General features: G+C 38.2%; 1 protein-coding gene across 2 annotated transcripts in view; it reads right to left on the reverse strand.

Annotated features, from left to right (window-relative positions):
• The window catches only part of Htr4 (5-hydroxytryptamine receptor 4), a 191144-nt gene that overhangs the window by 41382 nt on the left and 128116 nt on the right, over window positions 1-21646 (reverse strand). For both annotated transcript variants that reach the window (XM_042692122.1, XM_042692121.1), the window contains exon 5: window positions 16289-16860. In XM_042692122.1, coding sequence (XP_042548056.1) covers window positions 16289-16860 — 572 coding nt within the window. The remainder of the gene's footprint in view (window positions 1-16288; window positions 16861-21646) is intronic.

Here is a 21646-nt window from a genome sequence, read left to right on the forward strand (position 1 = left end):
AACACAAGGCTCCTACTGGCTGACATTCTATCAGCCCTTGTAGATGGCCACTGAACTTTTGCCTGTACCTTCCTTGGGATCTCCCTGTTGGTGATGGAATATGTATTCTTTTTTTTTTTGGGTCCGGTCGTGGGGCCTGAACTCTGGACCTGGAGGCTGTCCCTAGCTGAGGGCCAGAGCTCTACCACTTGAGCCACAGCACCACTTCCGGCTTTTTTCTTTTTGCTTATATGGTGCTGAGGAATTGAACCCAGGGCCTTAGGCATGCAAGGCAAGCGCTCTACCACTGAGCCACCTTCCCAGCCCGGAATATGTATTCTTATAACTGCAATCCTATGTATCCTACCACTATCCCTTTAAACCATGCAGATCAGGTCAAATTCCTGCCTCCTGTAGCAACTCTTGAAATATTCAAAACAATGATTTTGATCTGAGAAATTCTTTGTTCTAAGCTCACCCTCTTCTTTTCCTCCCACTGTTCTTTATACATTACAGATCCTACAGAAAAAAAATGATATGTACTCTCAGCTGAGCACACTTCAGCTGGTCAACTCCCAGCATAAGAAGAAACAGTTTCACTTCCAAAGGCCAGGGGCTTGCCCCATCCCATGGAGGACTATACACAAATTTCTATGGGCTGGTGGTATGCCAGTGGGTCTCGTAGTGTGCTTTGGAGGCAATTCCTTCCTGAACAGCTGCTCTGACTAAATTGGGAGGACTATGTCCGTGCCAAGTACATGCTGTAAGGGAACGAGCTCATAGAGCCTGCCTTATGCTAAGGGGCTTGTCTGCAAGGTGGCTGCCAGAACTCTAACCAAGGAAGTTCAAGGCCCTGCCAGGCTCCGCCCCTGCCCCAAGTAATGACACTAACTCCCTACTTCATCAGTCAGTCACTAAGAAGGGTTTTCCCCTGGTTGTCTTGAGAATGGTATGGATTAAGATAAGCCAGCAGACTCCAGTGTTGCATCTCCCAGTATGTTGAAAAACTCCTGCTGTTCCTTGGCAATGACAGGAGTTTCTCTTGGAAAGCTTAAAGTACCAAAGTAGGAATTTTCAACCTCAGGATAAGCTTGAGATGTGGGGTCATATAATTCTTAGGGTGCAAGGTTTCCTTGACACTATAACCTGCAGACCAGCATCCCTCGCCTGTATTCAGTTGATACCAGTAGCAATTTCCAGTTGTGACAACTAAAAATACACGCAAGGCTGGGCATGGTGGCTCAGGTTCATAATCCGAGCTATTTTTGAGGCAGATATCAGGAGGATCAAGGTTCAAGTCAAGCTGGACAAAAATGTTGGTGAGGTCTTCATCTTACCCAGCAAGCTAGGCATGATGGTTCATGCCTACAATCCCATCTATATAGGAGGTCCTAAGGAGGAGGGAGGAAATCTAAAGCCAGCCCATGCAAAAATGTGAGATTTTTTCTAAAAACAGCTAATGCAAAAGAAATAGACAAAAAGCTCAAGTGGTAGATCTCCTGTTTAGCAGATGGGAGGATCTTTGTTTAAACCCCCAGTACTTTCCTGGGGGAAAGTGGGCTTGAAAATACATATAGACCTTGTTAAATGACTTTGGCAGGCCCAATGATTCGAATGTGAATGGCCACTTTTAGCTACCATAACCTCATAGTTTAAGATCTGTATTTTGTCTAAGCATGGAACATAACCCAATTCAGATATGAAGGAAGGATAATGGCTAATTCATGGTGATCAATGAGGGATTCAAAGATTGGCTTCTCGCTCTCTCCAATAATGGTTCTTAACCTTGTTGTAGCTTACAGCTTTAAACATCTATAGATTTCGGATCCCCAAACAGACTAATATGAATTCCAGGATGAGGACACTCTCATGGACAGTCGGGGCCAAAGGCCAACATGATCTCACATGATTCACTCTGGGCATTTCAATATCTGGGGGCTTTTGGGGACTTGCACTTCACAGAGGTAGTGTGCATATTCCTTCTTCATCATGAGTACACACGCATCTTAGGGAGCTGGTACACAGAGCAGTGGCCCTCTGAAGCTAAGTGAACCCACAGAGCCGAAGAAGGAAAGCAAACACACACAGAATGTTCTCAGCTTGTTTGACATGGTTATCATGTTTTATATTTGGGTCAAAGAAATGTCTACAGGTAATTTAAGAGCCAGAAGGCATATTCAAAATAACAGTTCCAACTGTTCCGCACAGGGCATGATGTACCCAGGAAACAAGGCATGTCTCGTGTTGCTTAAACAATTATTTATAAACAGTGTGATTAATTTAATTCATTTCTGGCTTTTCTTTTAGTAAGAGATAGTTCTGTGTTCCCTGTTTAAAGAGAAGCATTTAGAACATAGAGATTTTTTTTTTTATTGACTCATTCCCCGCATCAGGAAGCTGAGAAAATAAGCTTCTCTGAAGACCCAGAAAAGGGAGTTTTATCAAGGTACAAACAATATCATATATAAAATGATAACAGTTGTAACTTTCCATTCATTGAGCAATTTCTCTACAACAGGGACTGGGCTTGGCACCACACAGATGTTGTCTTACATCAACTTAGTTAGGAGATAGGTAAGACAATATAATTCAACCCTATGAGTTAGGTTCTAATAGTGCACTCATTTTACGAGGAGGAAACCAACCCAGAGAAATTTGGTGCCATGTACTAGGTTATGTTAATACTAAATGACAAATCTCACATGGGACTAAACCCGTTTGCCACATTTTATCCCCGACAATTATTATTATGATGTGCTTTGATTATATACTAAAGCTCCCTTTCCACTAAGTCAGAGCAAGAACTTTTCCTTAGAAAACAGAAGGAATAATGCTTTGTCTTCAATCCTTTAGCCTAAAGTGGTTATCCTGGGAGAGATAACAAATTTCTAAAGAGAAAATATATGTGTAGCCTACAAACAGGACTAATTTTTCTAATCCTGATAATTTGATGAACCAAGTAGAGCTCTTGTAAAGTTGGTTTTGCCAGTGGTTTCCTATAGCTAGTATGATAACAATGACATCAAGGCTTTCTGAGAAGGTATTTGCATTGGGTGTGGGCAGGATTGGGGAGAGGGAATGTTACCAATACAATTGCAAAGGGATCCAATGCTGGGTTAAATGATCTACTGCCACAATCTTGAAATTTCTAATAACTATCCTTGCACTTGTGAAAGTCAGTAGAATTTGCATATATCAAGAAGTGGGATAAAAATTCTTTCTGCTTAACACACATATAACAAAATTTTATATAATATGTATGCATAAAACAAAATGCTATTTGTGTTAGTTCAGTGACTAGACACACATTAAACATTCTTACATTAGCATTCGAAACTATCTGCACAATAATGGTAGATTTTATGGTAAGGATTAAATTTATTTTTACTTTATAAAAGTAAAATGCAAATAAAAAAAAATCTAAGACAAGACTTTTCTTTCCATCTGGACAGAAAAGGCTTTCCATTTTAGTACCTTTAATGGTAAATTTCCCTTGCCTTTTGAACAAACAGCCTATATCTTCTCTGCCTTGGGCTGTCAATCTTGCAGACCCCAGATCAAGTCAAGGGAGCTGAGACAAGGTCATCCTTGTCCATCTTTGATTCGCTCAGATTAAGTCTGCTTTGGCTCAAGACAATGAGCCAATGCGGAATCCAATTGTAACCCCCAAAGTTCAAAGCAAAGGTCATAAAAATGTCTTTTAAATGTCAAATGAGTTTCTAGCATTAGTGGAAATCTGTAAGGATCAAGTAATTCAAGCCTAAATTATTTCTTCACCTGTGAGTAAAATCTTCCAATCCATAGTTTGAAAACCTTTATTTAAAAGAGAAAAAGAGAAGAACACTGGCACACACTTGTTTCTTGCTAAATCAAAGCACATTCTTTCTCTCCTTTTTTACATACATTTTCTAAATGAAGCACTTTTTTTCTAAACAAAGAGCTTTTTCTTTCTATTATAAAGCTCTTGTTTCTCAACAACCCTTTTTCCTTCCTTTCTTTCTCCCTTCCTTTTTTCTTTCTTATTCTTTCTCCCTCCCTTCCTCCCTCTCTCTGCTTTTCTTTCCCTCTTTCCCTTTCTTTCTTCCTTTCTATCTTCCTTTCTACCTTCCTTCCTTCCTTCCTTCCTTCCTTCCTTTCTTTCTTTCTTTCTTTCTTTCTTTCTTTCTTTCTTTCTTTCTTTCTTTCTTTCTTTCTTTCTTTTTCTTTCTTTCTTTCTCTCTTTCTCTTGCTCTCTTTCTTTCTCCCTGTCTTTCATTCTTTTCTTTCTTTTTTTGCAAAGTGCTTCCTGTATAAGCAGAGTGCTTCCATTTCTTGTTGGTTTTCAAAGTTCAAAACACTTGGTTTCTTAGTAAGTCAAAGCACTTTCTAAACAAAGGGCTTAAGTTTCTAAATGAAGCATTTCAGAAGCACTTTCTAAAGGAAGCACTTTCTTTTTCTTTTTTTCTAAACACAAAGTGTTTTCCAAATGAAGCACTTTCTAAACAAAGGACTTTCTTTTTTTTTTAATTGTGAGAATACTGTACAGAGGAGTTACACTTACATGGGCAAGATAACGAGTACATTTCTTATCAAGCATTGTTGCCTCCTCTTTGTTTCCCCTTCCCATCCCTTCCCACACTAACCCCCTCCCCCCACTCGATCCCCCCCCCCAAAGTTGTAAAGTTCATTTTTCTACATAACGACTTGTACATCTCATTGTTGCGATGGGTCCACCTGTATCCCTAATTAAATGATTTGTTTTTTTTCCCTTCCCCTCCACAAATTATACCAACATCAAATACAGTGAAAGCATGGGTTATACCGTGGGGGAGGGACATACAAAGCAACATAGAAATCATCTTATAAATATGTTAGAAACAATTGCATAAAAGGAAAAAAAACAAAAAAAATTGAATCCTTACCTTGGGGTTCATTCCCCTAACATCAACTTACCTGACCTTTTCTGCTTAACTCAGACATATACTAGTTATTGCAAATAAGGGAAACCATGGGACCTATGTTTCTTTGGGCCTGGCTTACTTCACTTAATATAATTTTTTCCAAGTCTTTCCATTTCCTAGCAAATGGGGCAATGTCATTCTTTCTGATGGAGGCATAGAATTCCATTGTGTATATACACCACATTTTCTTGATCCATTCATCTACTGAGGGGCATCTGGGTTGGTTCCATATCTTAGCTATGGTAAATAATACTGCTATAAACATAGTTGTGCTGGTAGTTTTACTATGGTCTTGGTTGTGATCATTTGGGTAAATGCCCAGAAGTGGGATTGCTGGGTCAGAGGGGAGCTCTATGTGGAGTCTTTTGAGGAACCTCCATACTGCTTTCTAAAGTGGTTGAACAAGTTTACATTCCCATAAAAAATGCAGCAGGGTTCCTTTCTGTCCACATCCCCTCCAGCATCTGTTGTTAGAGTTCTTGATTATAGCCATTCTAACTGGGGTAAGGTGGAATCTCAATGTTGTTTTGATTTGCATTTCTTTTATGGCTAAAGAGAAGAGCACAGCTGAAATCAGGAAAGCAACTTTTGTAATAGCCCCACAGAAAATAAAATAAATACCTAGGAATTAACTAAAGAAGTGAAGGACCTCTATGATGAAAATTTTAAAAACCTGAAAAAGGAAATCAAAACAGAACTTAGGAAGTGGAAAACCTCCCATGCACCTGGATTGGAAAGATCAACATTGTGAAAATGACAATACTTCCCAAGACTATCTACAAATTCAATGCCATACCTATCAATATCCCACCCTCATTCTTCAATGAAATAGAAGAAGCAATCCAAAAATTCATATGGAACAATAAGAGACCCCAAATAGCAAAATCACTCCTCAACAGAAAGAACAATGCTGGAGGAATATCAATTCCAAATTTCAAACTCTACTACAAAGCCACAGTAATCTAAACAGCTTACCGGTACAAGAACAGACCTCAGGACCAATGGAATAGAATTGAAAACCCAGAAATGAACCCACAGACATATAGCCATCTAATCTTCGATAAGGGAGCTACAATAATAGAATGGAAGAAAGACAGCCTCTTCAGTAAATGGTGCTGGCAAAATTGTTTAATCACCTGTCGAAAACTAAAGCTAGATCCATATGTATCACTCTGCACCAGAATCAACTCCGAAGACCTCGGAGTCAAAGCAGACACCCTGAAAACATTACAGGAAGGAATAGGAGAAACCCTAGGTCTCCTTGGCACAGGCCGAAATTTTCTGAATAGAGATCTAGAAACACAACAAATCAAAGAAAGGTTGGACAAATGGGATTGCATGAAGTTGCAGAGCTTCTGCACAGCAAAGGACATAGCTAGCAAGATCAATAGAAAGCCCACCAATTGGGAGAAGATCTTCACTAGCCATACAATGGATAAGGGTCTCATATCTAAAATATACTTGGCACTTAAAAAATTAAATCCCCCAACAACAAATCCTCAAAGAAACAACTGCCCTATAAATAAGTGGGCTAAAGACTTACAGAGAAACTTCTTTGTCTCTTTTCTAAATAAACTGATTCTTTCTTCCTCTATTTTTAAGTACTAAACACTGTGGTTTCTCATCTAGTAATTCAAAGTACTCCCAAAGATAATGCTCTTTCTAAACAAAGCGCTTTGTAAATGAAGCACTTCATTCCTTTCTTCCATTTTTTCCCTAGAGAACTTGCCTTCAACAAAACTCTTTTCACACACACACACACACACACACACACACACACACACACACACACACACACACAGAATATTTCAAGCCAGGCCCTGTTGGCTTATACCTGTAATCCTAGCAACTCAGGAGTCTGAGATCTGAGGATCATGGTTCAAAGCCACCAAAGCAAAAAGTCCAGCAAATAGCAGGACGTGGATCTGTTACTCAGGTGGGTAGATTACTAGCCTTAATAAAAAATGCTAAGAAATACCACCGGACCGTAAGTTCAAGCTCCCACCACATGCACAAAATAATAAAATAATGTAAAATTTTGAGACATCTTATGAGTTAAAGCGATAAGTTGGTAAGTCATTTGTAATGATATAAACAGTTATGAAATGAATGCATACTTTTTGAAATGGTGAAAACTTATTTTAGCATATAGGTTAGTTAGACAGTAGAGCATTCATTCAATAAATACATGAATTGGGTAATGTCAATAGCTTGAAAGAACTTTAGAGAATAAATGAGTGATGTGATCTGCCCTCATATACTGACAGTCTGGCTGAAGAGAAAAATAATTATGGAACTAAAAGGCAACTATAAATTTTAGCATTGTTGCTATTTATAAAGGGAACATGGAGAATTTCTTAATTCCTTCCTGTCTTTTATGCAGGGAGAGGGTCCTAATTCTCTTTTCCTCTCTCATGTCACTTTCTCACTCCTCTATTTTTCTTTTCCAATGATTCCATATGTAGATCTAAATGTAGTAATACTGGACAGGTAACTGTGAAAGATTTACATGGACACCTACAAGAATTGGTTTGTTTATGACTGAGCTTTTATATATTTTATATATTTTCGATGTCTAATCCAGTAGACACTCATCACATGAGGGCCTGTGATATTCATCCTGCAACCCAGGAAGTGAAGTTTTAGTTTTTATTTTTAACTTTGTTTATATTAAAATGCAAATAGCCCAATGAGACTGTTACATATACTGTAAACAATACAGCTCTAGAGAGCTCCAAGCAAATGGAAAATCAGTTCACCAGGGGCTTGGAGACCAGATACTGGACACTGCTGGCCACAATGCAGTCAGAGAAAGAGTAGATTATTTGGGAAGTGCTTGAAGAAGGTTTCAGTATTCTTAGGCACTAGGAAAGTGTACTAGGTAAGGTCTGAGCCAGGTGTGAGGTTGGAGATTTAAACCTAGTAGAGAACAGAGAAACCTATCTGTAAAACTGAACTTTGCATGCAATCTCTGCTTGTGTAGCCTAATTGATAAATAGCCTGTTTTTATCTCTCTACATGCAGAAAGCTTAGCATTAGTAAAGCAACTTCACATCTAGTATCTTGCTTGAATTTTTTTACAAGGAAGCCATGACATAGGAGGACAAAATTGGAATCATTAGCAGATTTCAAATTGAGTAAAATATCTAGGACTATACTTAATACCTTAGTCTCTTCTCTGTCCTGTATTATCTGAGCTAAGAAGCATAGGAATAGTTAAGCAAAAGAGAAGTGAGACAAAGAGTGAACTAATTCTTCAATGATACTCAATACAGTATCCCTCTGTACATCATCTTTACAATAAAAAATTTTAAATAATAATATAAAAGAGAAAGAAGCCAGAGAACAAGAAGGCAGAGTATCCTCTCATCCCTTGATAAATCCCACAGTGTTCTCAGACCTTTGCTGGGCTCTGAGGATGTCACAGTGCACAGTGCAGGTGAATTCATCAACAAAGCACCCTGAATCAAATCCCCACAGAACCTAAAATCAAATCAATTTGACTTGTCTCTATTCTCTATCTCTTTCTGCCTTATGGCCACAAGGCAACATTACACAATCATGTCTCCAAAGTGAGAATAGTTTGGCTTAAAGCGTGACTGAACCAAAGCAAACTTATAAAAGGAACCATGTACTGAACTTGATTAGTTAATTCTAGATTAAATTATTACCCATCAAAAGACTCCTTATAAGATCACCCTAGTTGGGGGCTGGGAAGGTGGCTCAGTGGTAGAGTGCTTGCCTTGCATGCCTGAGGCCCTGGGTTCAATTCCTCAGCACCACATAAGCAAAAAGAAAAAAGCCTGAAGTGGCGTTGTGGCTCAAGTGATAGAGCACTAGCCTTGAGCTGAAGAGCTGAGGGATAGCGCCCAGGCCCAGAGTTCTGGCCCCACGACTGGACCCCCCCACAAAAGATCATCCTAGTTGTATGCTAATTATTGCATTATAAGGGAGATCATGGGGGATATATATATATATATGTATATATATATACATATATATATGTATATATGTATATATATATATATATATATATATAAACACATTTTCTTAATCCATTCATCTACTGAGGGGCATCTGAGTTGGTCCTGTATCTTAGCTATGGTGAATAATGCTGTGATAAACATAGTTGTGCTGGGAGCTGTAGTATGGCCTTGTTTGTGATCATTTGGGTAAATGCCCAGAAGTGGGATTCCTGGGTCATAGGGGAGCTCTATGTGTAGTCTTTTGAGGAACCTCCATACTGCTTTCCAGAGTGGTTGAAGACCTACTGAACCAACAGTAGGTGGTTGAACACCTACTGTACCAACAGTGCAGTAGGATTCCCTTTTGGCCACATCCCCTCCAGCATCTGTTGTTATTAGAGTTTTTGATTATAGCTATTCAATTGGGGTGAGGTGGAATCTTAATGATGTTTTGATTCGTATTTCTTTTATGGATAGAGAAGTTGAGCATTTCTTCATGTGTCTATTGGGCATATTTATTTCCTCTTCAGAGAAGGCTCTAAGTTTTTAGCCCACTTATTAATGGAGCTGTTGTTTGTGTGAGGATTTGTTTTGGGGGGATTTAATGTTTTTGAGTTCTAAGTATATTTTAGATATGAGGCCCTTGTCTGTAATCTTATCAGATGAGCAGAAAAGCTCAAAAGCTATGTACATATGACCATATAAGATGATGCTAAGCCAAATGAACACCAAGATATGGACACAAGAGGTTTTTATTTGTTGTTGTTGTTTTTAATGTACTATGTGATTTTCTTTTGTTTCTTTTCTATGCTTTCCCACCTGTGGTATATCTCCTGTTGTCACTGTATTTGATTTTGGTACCCTGCATCTTGTATATACATTTATCTAATTTGGGGAGGTGAAGGGGAATAACAAAATGCTGAACTAAGGATACAGGATGACCCACTGCAACAACGAGACTCATAAGACGCTATATTGTAAATGAACTTTACAACTTTGGGGGGAGGAGTGGAGGGCTGGGGGAGGTAGGGGTGGGAAAAGATAGTAGGAGAAAAACAAAGGAGGGGGTAACAATGCTCCACAAGAAATGTTCTTATTACCTTACTCATGTAACTGTAACCCCTCTATACAGCATCTTCACAATAAAATAAAAAAATGTAAATTCAAAAATAAGACTCCTTACAGAGTCTCCGAAGAGTAAGGAGAAACACAGAAATGGTGGGACAAAGGCTGAACTCATGCTGCATTAATACTCACTAGACACTGTGTTGAAAATGAACTATGCAACTTGTCGGGGAGGAGAGTCCAGAGAGAAAAACTGAGATAAGAAGGGAAGAGGTGACATTGTTCAAAAATAAATATCCTCAATACATGACTTACGCAACGATAACCTCTTTGTACATCAAATTACAACAAAACATAAATAAATACATAGAGCTGTAACAAGTCCTAAATCATGGCCAATGCCGACACACACTGGGCTATTCTAAGCTATGAAAGTCTAGAACTATGATTCTTTTTTTTCTTTTTCTTTTTGTCAGTCATAGGGCTTGAGTTATGGGCATGGGTCCTGTCCCTCAGCTCTTCAGCTCAAGGCTAGTGCTCTACCACTTGAGCCACAGTGTCACTTCTGATTTTCTGAGTGGTTTATTAGAGACAAAGGTCTCACAGATTTTCCTGCCCGAACTGGCTTTGAACTGCAATCCTCAGATCTCATCCTCCTGAGTAGCTAGGATTACAGGTGTGAGCCACTAGTGCCCAGCTTAGAACTGTGATTCTTGAAGTGTATTATGCATAGTATTCATTTAGTAGAAATGTTATTTTAGTAGCCTTTCTCTAGTATAATTATAAAACCTGGAATCTGTGTTTTTTCTAAGCTGCCAAATGATTGTGAGTTCCTTATTGATCATACTTTGATTGGTTCTTCTTGCTTAAAAGATTAAAGTCCTCTCAACTTATCTGTTAGTTCTTTCTCAAAGAAAAGTACCTAGAATTAGTAATACAATAGAAGTTGATCCCATTTATGAAGATGGGAAAATTCCAGAAACTTGTGGCTGGAGAGGAGAGGAACACAGAACTACAGATTCTTTGTGGCTGCATTAAATTTGAGATTCCTCAGATATGTATATATGTAGTTGTCCAAGTAGCAAGTTGGACCTTCTGTCTGGAGCTCAGGAAAGAGCTATTACCAAAATATAGTGGTCAAAAGAGATTACCACTTGAAGATGGCCATTGATTTCATAGGTGGTCCAACCCCACAAAACAAGCAGTAGTTGAAAAAAGTACCAAGAACTACACCCTGAGAAGACTCACACTCAGGGACTACAAGGGGGATTGACAAGGTTTCCAGTGAGTTTGGAGATACAATGTATTAGAAAATTAATGTGAGAAGAGCTTTAAGGAAGAACGGGGCCAACTCTAGAAGTCAGGCATGAATATTGTTTACAAAAATCAAAACATCTATAAGAAAAATGTTAACCAAGCTAAGCACCAGTGGCTGACACCTGTAATGCTAGATACTTAGGAGACTGAGATCTGAGGATCACCAGGTGGACCCATTGCAACAATGAGATGTACAGTCATTATGTCGAAAGACGAACTTTACAACTTTGGGGGGGGAAGGGGGAAGAGGAGGGAGTGGGGGGCGGAAATGGGAAGGGATGGGAAAGGGAAACAAAGGAGGAGGCAACAATGCTTGATAAGAAATGTACTCATTATCTTGCCCATGTAATTGTAACCCCTCTATATGGTATTTTCACAATAAAAAAAAATTTTTTTAAAAGAAAGCTAGCCCAGACAGGAAAGTCTGTGTGGGACTATAATCTCTAATTAACCACCAAAAACCTGAAGATGAGCAGTGGCTAAAGTGGAAAAATGCTGGTCTTAGTGCAAAAGCTAAGGATCGGAGCCTAGGCTCTGAGTTCAAGCCTTAGTAGTAGTGCGCTCGCGCGCACACACACACACACACACACACACACACACACACACACACACACACACACTAAGAAAAGTTAACCAAATTAAAACAAAACAGTAAGATGGGGAAGATGGGGCTAGGAAGGTGGCTCAGTGGTAGAGCGCTTGCCTTGCATGCCTGAGGCCCTGGGTTCGATTCTTCAGCACCACATAAGTAAAAAGAAAAAAGCCAAAAGTGGCGCTGTGGCTCAAGTGGTAGAGCGCTAGCCTTGAGCTGAAGAGCTGAGGGACAGCGCCCAGGCCCAGAGTTCAGGCCTCAAACCGAACCCCCCCCCCCCAAAAAAAGATAGGGAAGATGTGTTTGCCAATTATATAGCAAAGAATTGATATCCAGAATATGATAAAGAGCAGTTAGAAATTAAGAAAAATTACGATGAAGCTCTCACAAAAGAGTCAAACGTAGAATGATGCAGTTCATATAAGGATAAAATGTCAAGAACTAATCTAAAATAGGTACAACCTGACAAATTATTTGGTAAAATGCAAATTACATAAGTGTTTTAAAATTAACAAAATGACAAAACATTGATCATAGTATGGGTGGGAGAGATGAGTCAAGAATTCTCACACTCTCTTGATGAGAATAGTGCTACAGGGTTACAGCAGGTCCGTTTTATGGTAAAAATCATAGCTGGACATTCAGGTTAATAAAACAACTTCACTTTTGGTAGCTATCTGAAAAAGAAAGTATTCAAAAGCATTAGAATATTATGTTTTGTAATAGCAGAAGTTGGAAACACCTACACACCTACTAATGGAGATAATTATAAGAATTTTAACATGTATTTTTAGTACAGAAGATTATGGAACAGTTAAAAAGAATATCTATATGTTCTCCAGTGGAATTATCTCTGAAATGTATTGTTGAAGAATACAATTTGGCACTGATGGCTCATGCCTACAATCCTAGCTACTGAAGAAGCAGATCAGGATTATTACAGATTCTAATCCAGCCCAGTTAAAAAGTGCAACCCCAGCTGGTGCTGGTGGCTCATGCCTGTAATCCTAGCTACTCAGGAAGCTGAGATCTGAGGATCGTGGTTCAAAGCCAGCCTGGGCAGGAAAGTCCGTGAGACTCCTATCTCCAATAAACCACTAGAAAACCAGAAGTGGCGCTGTGGCTCAAGCAGAGCTCATGCCTTGAGCTGAAGAGCTGAGGGACAGCGCCCAAGCCCAGAGTTCAAGCCCCACAACTGACAAAAAAAAAAATGTGCAACCCTCTCTCAAAAATAACCATAGCATCAAGTATATACATTTTTCTAATTTGGAGAGGGGAAGGGAAATAACAGAATGCTGAAACAAGGATACAGGCTGACCCATGGTAATGATGAGACGTACAAGATATTATGTTGAAAACTGAACTTTACAAGTTGGGTGGGGGGAGTTGAGAAGGTGGGGAGGGAAGGGATGGTAGGGGAAAACAAAAGAGGGGCTAACAATGCTCGGTAGGCAATGTACTCATTACCTTACTCATGAAACTGTAAACCCTCTGTACAGTACTTTTACAATAAAAAGGCCAAATAATAATAATAATAATAATAATAATAGCAAAAATGGTAAGTAGATTGCCTGCTTTGCAAGTGAGAAGTGCTGAGTTCAAACTCCAGGACCACCAAAAAGCAAAAAAAGAAACACCAAAAACATCAGAATAAAATGCAAAAGGCAGAGAAACAATACATATAGACTATGCCCATTTTTATAAAACAATAAGAGAATAAGCTATAAACTTGTGAGGTTTTTTTTGTTTTTTTTGGGGGGGGGGGTCTGGTCGTGGGGCCTGAACTCTGGGCCTGAGCGCTGTCCCTCAGCTCTTCAGCTCAAGACTAGCGCTCTACCACTTGAGCCACAGCGCCACTTCTGGCTTTTTTCTTTTTGCTTATGTGGTGCTGAGGAATCGAACCCAGGGCCTCAGGCATGCAAGGCAAGCGCTCTACCACTGAGTCAACTTCCCAGCCCAAACTTGTGAGTTTTTAAGAATGTTTATAAAAATGCTGGAGACACTACCAGGCTTAGGTGAATTGTTGTCTCTGGAAATGACTAACATTTGTAGAAAAGAAACTTGTTTTGTTTTTATATTTCCTCATCTGAACTGGTTGATATTCTGTAATTTGTGGGATTTGAAAGAAAAATACTGATTTTTTCTGAAGCTATGTCAAGCTAAAATAAATAACCTAGACAAGTAATTTTATAAGTTGTTCATTTATTCACTGAGAGCTTAAATTCCTATATATCTCAGGCAATATGTTGAGGATTTGATAGATAGCAGTGAGTCAACCAGACAGAATTTCTGTCCCCATCAGACTTAACCTGTAGTAAATTCAGGTTTGTAGTAGATTCAGACTTCTCTGTAGGCTGTTCTTACTCTTATCAGATTCCCTGTCCCCAAAAGAAAAATACTTCAACTAATTCCTGGCACTTTGCTGACCTCCTGAAGAAGTCTGAGGAATTCACTATGGCAAGTGCATCTTTGCTTGACAACCACACTACAAATTACGAAAAGCAGCAAGGAAAAATAGTACAGTATTAGAAAATTAGCTATTCTTGAACTGCCCTAGAAACTCCCAAATTCCTTCTACAATAGTATCTATAGAATACCACCACCAACTTCAAGACAACTAATTTAGCAAATACATTGCCCGAACAGATGCTGGAAAGTCCGTGAGATGCTTGTCTCTAATAAACCACTCAGAAAAAATGCCAGAAATGGTACTGTGGCTGAAGTGGTAGAGCACTGGTCTTGCACAAAAGAAGCTGAGGGATAGTGTCTAGGCCCCTGAGTTCAAGTCTTAGGACTACCAGAAAAACAAAAACAAAAACAAAAACAAACAAACCCTAAACAAAATAAGAGAACACTATCCTTTCTAGAGGATATCCTTTGAGGTTTATTCACCAACCAGCACCCCAATACCATGCTAGACTTTAGCTTCAAATCTGCTCATACTGATAGCTAAAAATCGAAGCAGCTGCTAAGACCCAGCATTTATATCACGTCACTATTCCTACTTTCTTTTTTTGCCTTTAAAATTTTTTAAAGTCACAAACACCTTTTAATCTCCACAATGATGGGCATCATTATCTTAATCTACATTGCTTATGAACTCTATGACCTTCAACAATAAAACTATTATTTTTTTTTTTACAAATTAGGTGATGTGTACATTTCTTTCCTTTGGCTTCATGTCAGCTATTCCCTCTTTCTCTCTCATTCCCTCCATCCCATAAATGTCCTTGGGTTGCTTAGTTCACTTTTACCAATTGATAAATCAATCATCTACAGAATACATATACTTATGACATATGGCTTTTCCTAACTCAGAAGACCTCAAGCTGAGGTGGTCAAAACATTCTCATGAAAGACACATCATACTAATCATTAAGCATTCGGTTCCAACAAGCCAAAGTCACTCCTATGTGTGTGTCTCCTCATCTTCACAACCCATTTCTCTCCTCATGCTGCTCTCTGTCTGGCATGTTTGCCTGATACCTCTTCCTTGTCTCAAACTCATTAAAAAAATGATGCTCTGGGCAGACTTCTCTGAGATCCTTAAACCAAATCAGCTTCCTTCCACCTCACAAATCCATCCAAAATTGTTCATCCCTCTATTGTATCATGTAGTGGATGCAATGGCACACATATTTTTATTTATTTTAGTATATTATTTTCTTGACATCTGAGTTTTTCAGGCAATGTGTACCTATTACTAGTCCCATTACCAAAAGTATTACTAATATTAGGAGCACTATATGTGTTAAACCCTATAAATGTATTATGTGTAAAGGTCACAAATCCTAGGTGGTATAATTATTATTTATATTACTGAAATAAAATTATTTTATTTCAAAAATGTATACAATTCAGTATTTATAAAAATAAAATTAAGGGAAAAAATTAAGGAAAATTACTTCAGCTGTATAAACATTCAACTGTATAAATTTATTATTATTTATGCAGTTGAAAGTAAATTCCAGACAGAGCTGATTGGTAGGGACACTGAGAGTGAACATAAAGTCTTTTCCATTTAAGGCTCCTGTTTTAACCACTACTCTAAAATATTACCTTTAAATAAAGTAGAAAACACTTATTAAGTGCTTGTAAGGTGTGACTGAGCATACATACATTAGCTCATTTGTCTTCACAAACGCTGTGCTATATAAATAAGGATTCTAATCTAATCTAATTCTAAAATGTGACCAAGTGTCCGGATGGTTAAATGACCACAGAGCTATGGAGACTGGATTTGAATGCTGGTCAGTGTCCCTTCAGAGCGTGAGTCCTTATGACTCTGCTCCGTGTCCCAATGATAGTCTCTTCTTTACCATTTGTTAACATTGCACACGTGTGCAGGAATTCATTCTGTGGGAATAGTGTTGGATCATTACCCCTTCCAAAGGGAATCAACCAAACCCATCAGCTCCCTACGCACTCACCTTAGTACATGTGTGGAACCATTAATGGTGGTAGTAGAACAGGGGATGGTCTGGCCCAGAATGGAAGGTCTTCTGTAGCGTTCATCATCACAGCAGAGGATGATGAGGAAGGCACGTCGAAAAGACTTATTCAAGAAGGCGTAGAGAAAGGGGTTCAATCCGGAATTGATATAGCCGAGCCAGAGGAAAGCGGTCCACACCTGCCCAGGGACAGTGTAGTCTACGAAAGGATCCACGATATTGGTGACAAAGAACGGAGCCCAGCAGAGGCAGAAGCAGCCCATGATGATGCACAGGGTCTTGGCTGCTTTGGTCTCTGTCCGCATGCGGTGGGTGCTTTGCTGGTCCGCAGGCTGGGCCCTGCCTTCGGAAGGGGCCCCTCCCGCACGCTGCAGCATCTGGATCTGGCGCGCGTGCTCCTTGGCCGTGACATAGATGCGGTAATAGGCCAGCACCATGAGGAGGAAGGGTATGTAGAAGGCCACCACAGAGCAGGTGATGGCGTAGGGTTTGTTGACCATGAAGACACAGTACGTAGAGTTAGAGTTGTGGTTGAACTTCCTTTTCTCTATCTGAGAGTTGGAGGGAGGGAGAACATTGGGGAGGAAAGGAGGAAGAGAAGGAAACAAAGATGGAACAGGAGAAAAAATGAGGAAAAATGTAAGGAAAGAGACATTGAAAAGAAGAGAAGGGGAATAGTAAGAGGAGAGGGAAATGAGGAGGTAGCAGAAAAAGGAAAGAATGGATGAGAAGAAACAAAGAAGATAAGGGAAAAGAAAAGGAAGAAAGTTGATTAGCAAACCTTTGTTTTTCTTAACAGTCCTACAGCACAGAGAACATCGGTGGCAAAACCAAACAACAGCAGCAAGAAAAATAAAATGGAAAAACATGGACATATTCCAGGACTCAGAGAGCCTGTCTGTGTAAGGGAGGTAGAAGTAGAAATTGAATGGGGACAGGATCATTCTTCTTTCTATCTGCTCAAGCTCTCTTCTCCTTTCCTTGTCGACTGGCACACAATATACCAGTGTCCCTTCACAGGTTGGCTTACTCAGTACCATCAGAATCCTTTGTGGTTCAGATTTCCTTCTCCCGCTTTCATTTATTGGCACTAAATCTCTAGGCAGTGAGGCTCAGATTCCTGAACTTTTAGACACTATTTTTTTTTTAAAGAAAATAGTGAAATTTCCTAATACTCGCTATTTCCTAGATTCATTTCACTACTGACTGGGGGGGGGGGTCCCATGGAGGTTTTTCTCATTTTGATAATATACTACTCAAAGTAACTGATATAGCACAATGCTCAAGAAGGGACTAGGGCTTTAAGGGGAAGAAAACATGTAGATATTTTAGAATCATAAGAGAAAATAGTAAGTACTTCCTTAGTATCTGTATGCTCAACTTCCAAGTGTCTCTATGCCTCTTAGTAGCCATCAGATTGACTTCTAAGGTATCACAATGTTTGTGTTCAAATTACCCTTGGCTTACTTAAAAATGGCCTCAAAGCACAGAGTAGTGATACTGGCAATTTTATTAAAGTATACAGTTATGATTATTCTATTTTATTATTAGTGATTATTATTCATCTATTACTGTACTTAATTTATAAGTTAAACTTTACCATGGATATGTAAAAATGGGAAAACATTGCATACATATGTGTATGCGAATAGAAATAAACATGTACACACACATTCACCAACACATATACATTATTCTCAGTTTCAAGCATCTAGCCGAAGTCTTGCAGTATAAACCTCATGGAGGATTGGAGATTTTTTTTATATGGACTGAACAAGTAAAAATCATGTGGGAACTTGAACACTCTGAGCTGGTGCCTTGGTAATACTCATTACCTCCTATCCTATCCCAAACCCAGACCATTTAGCTATCCATCCCAATGACTCCATTCAAACTGGTGAGTTCAAAGTTATCAATTTCCACATGGCCATGTCCACGCTGCCTTTTTTGTTGTTGTTGTTGGTCAGTCATGGGGCTTGAACTCTGGGCTGGATGCTGACCCTGAGCTCTTCAGCTCAAGGCTAGTGCTCTACCACTTGAGTCATAACACTTCCAGTTTTCTGGTGCTTAGTTGGAGATAAGAATCTTACAGACTTTCCAGCTTAGGCTGGCTTTGAATTGCAAACTTCAGATCTCAGCCTCCTGAGTAGCTAGGATGAGAGGTGTGAGCCACAGGTACCTGGTCCCCTCTGCCTTTTAAATGAGTTATTATTCTTTTGACATATCTGATGCCTTAGCTTTCTTTGTGGATACATGTTTGGTTGAAGAAAGATAAGAAGTAGATAAATATTAAATGTATATACAGGCAGATAAATTATTTCAAAGTAAATATACCTGTGTAATTATTGAATATCTATAGAATATCACCAGTATCTGCAAAGCCTGTCATCACTCTGCTCAACTGTCACTATTAATATATGTCACCACGGATTAAGTTTGTTTTCCAACTTCATATCAAAGCAATCATAAATATGTACTGTTTATATATCTCCTTTAGCTTAATATATCATTCATATTATATTAGATACCATGGAGGCCTGCGAATTACCTTCAAAATAGTGAAATATGAAGTTATGTGAATCCATACTCTTCTTACAAGTTCAATTCGACTAAGTTCTTTTTAACTCTCAGCCTGCCCTGCTATCTACACCTCTGATCTGTGTTTTTTATGCCCCCTTGCCCTGATTTGAATTTCAAATCAAATTTAACCAAGTCTAAATTTATCATGAGCCTTCACATTCCAGGCTGTGGTTTGAACAGACATTTCCTAATGACCAGTGATGTTTACAATTTTGCTATTTTGATAGCCTCCCTTGGCAAGATATTATTCAGGTATTACACTATTTTAAAACATGGCTGCATCTCATTTGACTTTTAATAGTTCTTCTATATTCTGGCTATGTCTTTGTTAAATTTGGATGACGAATCAGTCCTGTTAGATAGACGTTCCAAATTTTTTGCTAGTACTTTTTGTTACCTGTTTAAGAAATCTGTTTACTCTTCAGAATATTCTCATACCTAACCATTTAAAAATGTTTTTGTAAAGTATATCTTAGCATGCTGTCATTAGTTTTTGCATCAAATTCTTCATTCCACCTGAAATCATTTTTTTCTAATGGCATAATGTAGGACACAGGATTACATTTTTACCTAGCACTACGGAATAAAAAGACTGCTTTCTCAGATAACCTGAAATACAATCATAAACCAGAGAACTGTAGGTGCATGGCACTGTGTCTGAATCTTTTACTTTTTTACTTTCTTGATTTATCTATACATTGTTCTGTTTTTGAAGGGGAGGTTATATTTTTGTTTTACTAATTTTTATAAGATTTTTATATTTTGTGCTGATACTTGGGTTTGAATTCAGAGCTTCAGCTCTGTTCCTTAGCTTCTTCATTCAAGGATGGAGCTCTACCACTTGAGCCACAACTCCATTTTTGGCTTTTTGCAGGTTAATTGGAGATAAATGTTTCACAGACTTTCCTGTCCAGGCTGATTTTCAAACCAAGATCCCCAGATCTCAGTCTCCTGAGGTGTTTTGTTAATATATAACTTTATTTTTGTTATTAAGATGCTGTACAGAGGGATTTTCTGTTTCATAAGTCAGGTGATGAGCACATTTGTTTTTGGATAATGTCATCCTTTCCTTTGCTTCCCCCAGTTTCCCCTTCCCCTACTTGTACAAGGGGATTTCAATTCAACATGTCCATTTGTGAGCACAATGCATCTTCATCAACTTCACTCCACTATTTTAATTTCTGTGACTATTAATTTTGGCTAGTTAATAATAAAAGTCTTTAAACTGTAGATTCCCTTCTTAAAGAGTCCTTTGGCTATTTTGTGTTGTTGTTATTGATCATGGGACCTGTACTCTGGGTCTGGGCACTGTCCCTCAGCTCTTCAGCTCAAGGTTAGTGCTCTATCAATGGAGCCACAGTGCCACTTCTGGCTTTTTCTGCTTATGTGGTGCTGAGGAATCAAAACCAGGACTTCATGCATGCAAAGCAAACACTCTACCACTGAGCCACCTTCCCAGCCCTGCTTTGGCTATTCTTATATCTCAATATTTGCATATCAAATCTGGACCAATAAAAATCTTCAAGGGTTTTGATTGGAGTTAGAATAAAATGATCAAGGAAAATTGACATTTCACTATGTCCAATTTGTGAACGTTTGAATGAATTCTTTTCTATAAATCTTGTACAATCTATCTCAGTAATAGTTTGTATTTTTCTGTAAAATACCATACACAATATTTGTTAGATTTTTTCCCAAGTGTTGTATGTCTTTCTTCCACTGTACCATATTAAATTCTTTTTCTGAATTGTTGCTGGTATGTAGAATTCAAGGAGTATTTGTTTTATCCTGACAATATGTTCTACAACTTTGCTACATTAGTTATTGATTTATATTTTATCTCTAGATTCTTTCTTATTGTCTTCATGAAGACTTGTGTGATCTGCATATAATGACAGTTTCATTCATCCTTTTCAATAGTATTATCTTTTTATATTGCTTTATTGAACTTGAAAATATCTCTAAAAAGGGAGTTAAGAAAGGGTAAAGGAGGATGAATTTGATCAAAGTACCTTCTATGCATGTATGTAAAAATCACAATGAAACTCCTTACTTTGTACAATGACTATATGCTATAGAAGTATCTGAAGGATAATTTTGAAACAGAAAATTATAACGATGGGCACACTTTTCTTCATTCTCAGTCTTTTGAGCAAGTTTTCAATAAGATCTTGTACTTTTTGTCAACACTTCCAACTTAATTGGGGAAAGTTCTCTTCCATTTTTGGTTTGACGAATTTTGTAGAATCAGGAATGTCTATTAAATTCATTAATGACAGTAATAGCGTATTCATGTAGGCCCACTGGAGTAGTGAAGTAAATGACATTGCATTGCATTTCTGGAAAAAGATCTCACTTGACAGTGATACTGTGACACACTAGATTCGTTTTAAGGACTGAAGGACTTTTCTCTCAACTGTGCATACTTTCAACTGACAGCTATTGGTCACCAAACTTTTCTATTATTAGCTCTTGATTGAAAGGCAATACTTAACCTGATGTTCTGTTCTCTATGCATTTCAGACACATAAATAAATATCAGGAAAATGTTATATGTACATATAAATTATAATTATGGAATCACAACATTATAGTTATGATTATATCATAAGTATATAATTTATGTGATTACATAGTTAATTATAATTATACAATTAAATTATATTACATGTAAATATATAATGAATAAAGATCAGAAAAATAAAGAACGAGAAAATTATAAATATTTATAATGTTATATTATGTATAATTATATGT

The sequence above is a fragment of the Dipodomys spectabilis genome, unplaced genomic scaffold, assembly GCF_019054845.1.
Source record: "Dipodomys spectabilis isolate Male_0828 unplaced genomic scaffold, ASM1905484v1 ptg000147l, whole genome shotgun sequence".
NCBI lineage: Eukaryota > Metazoa > Chordata > Mammalia > Rodentia > Heteromyidae > Dipodomys > Dipodomys spectabilis.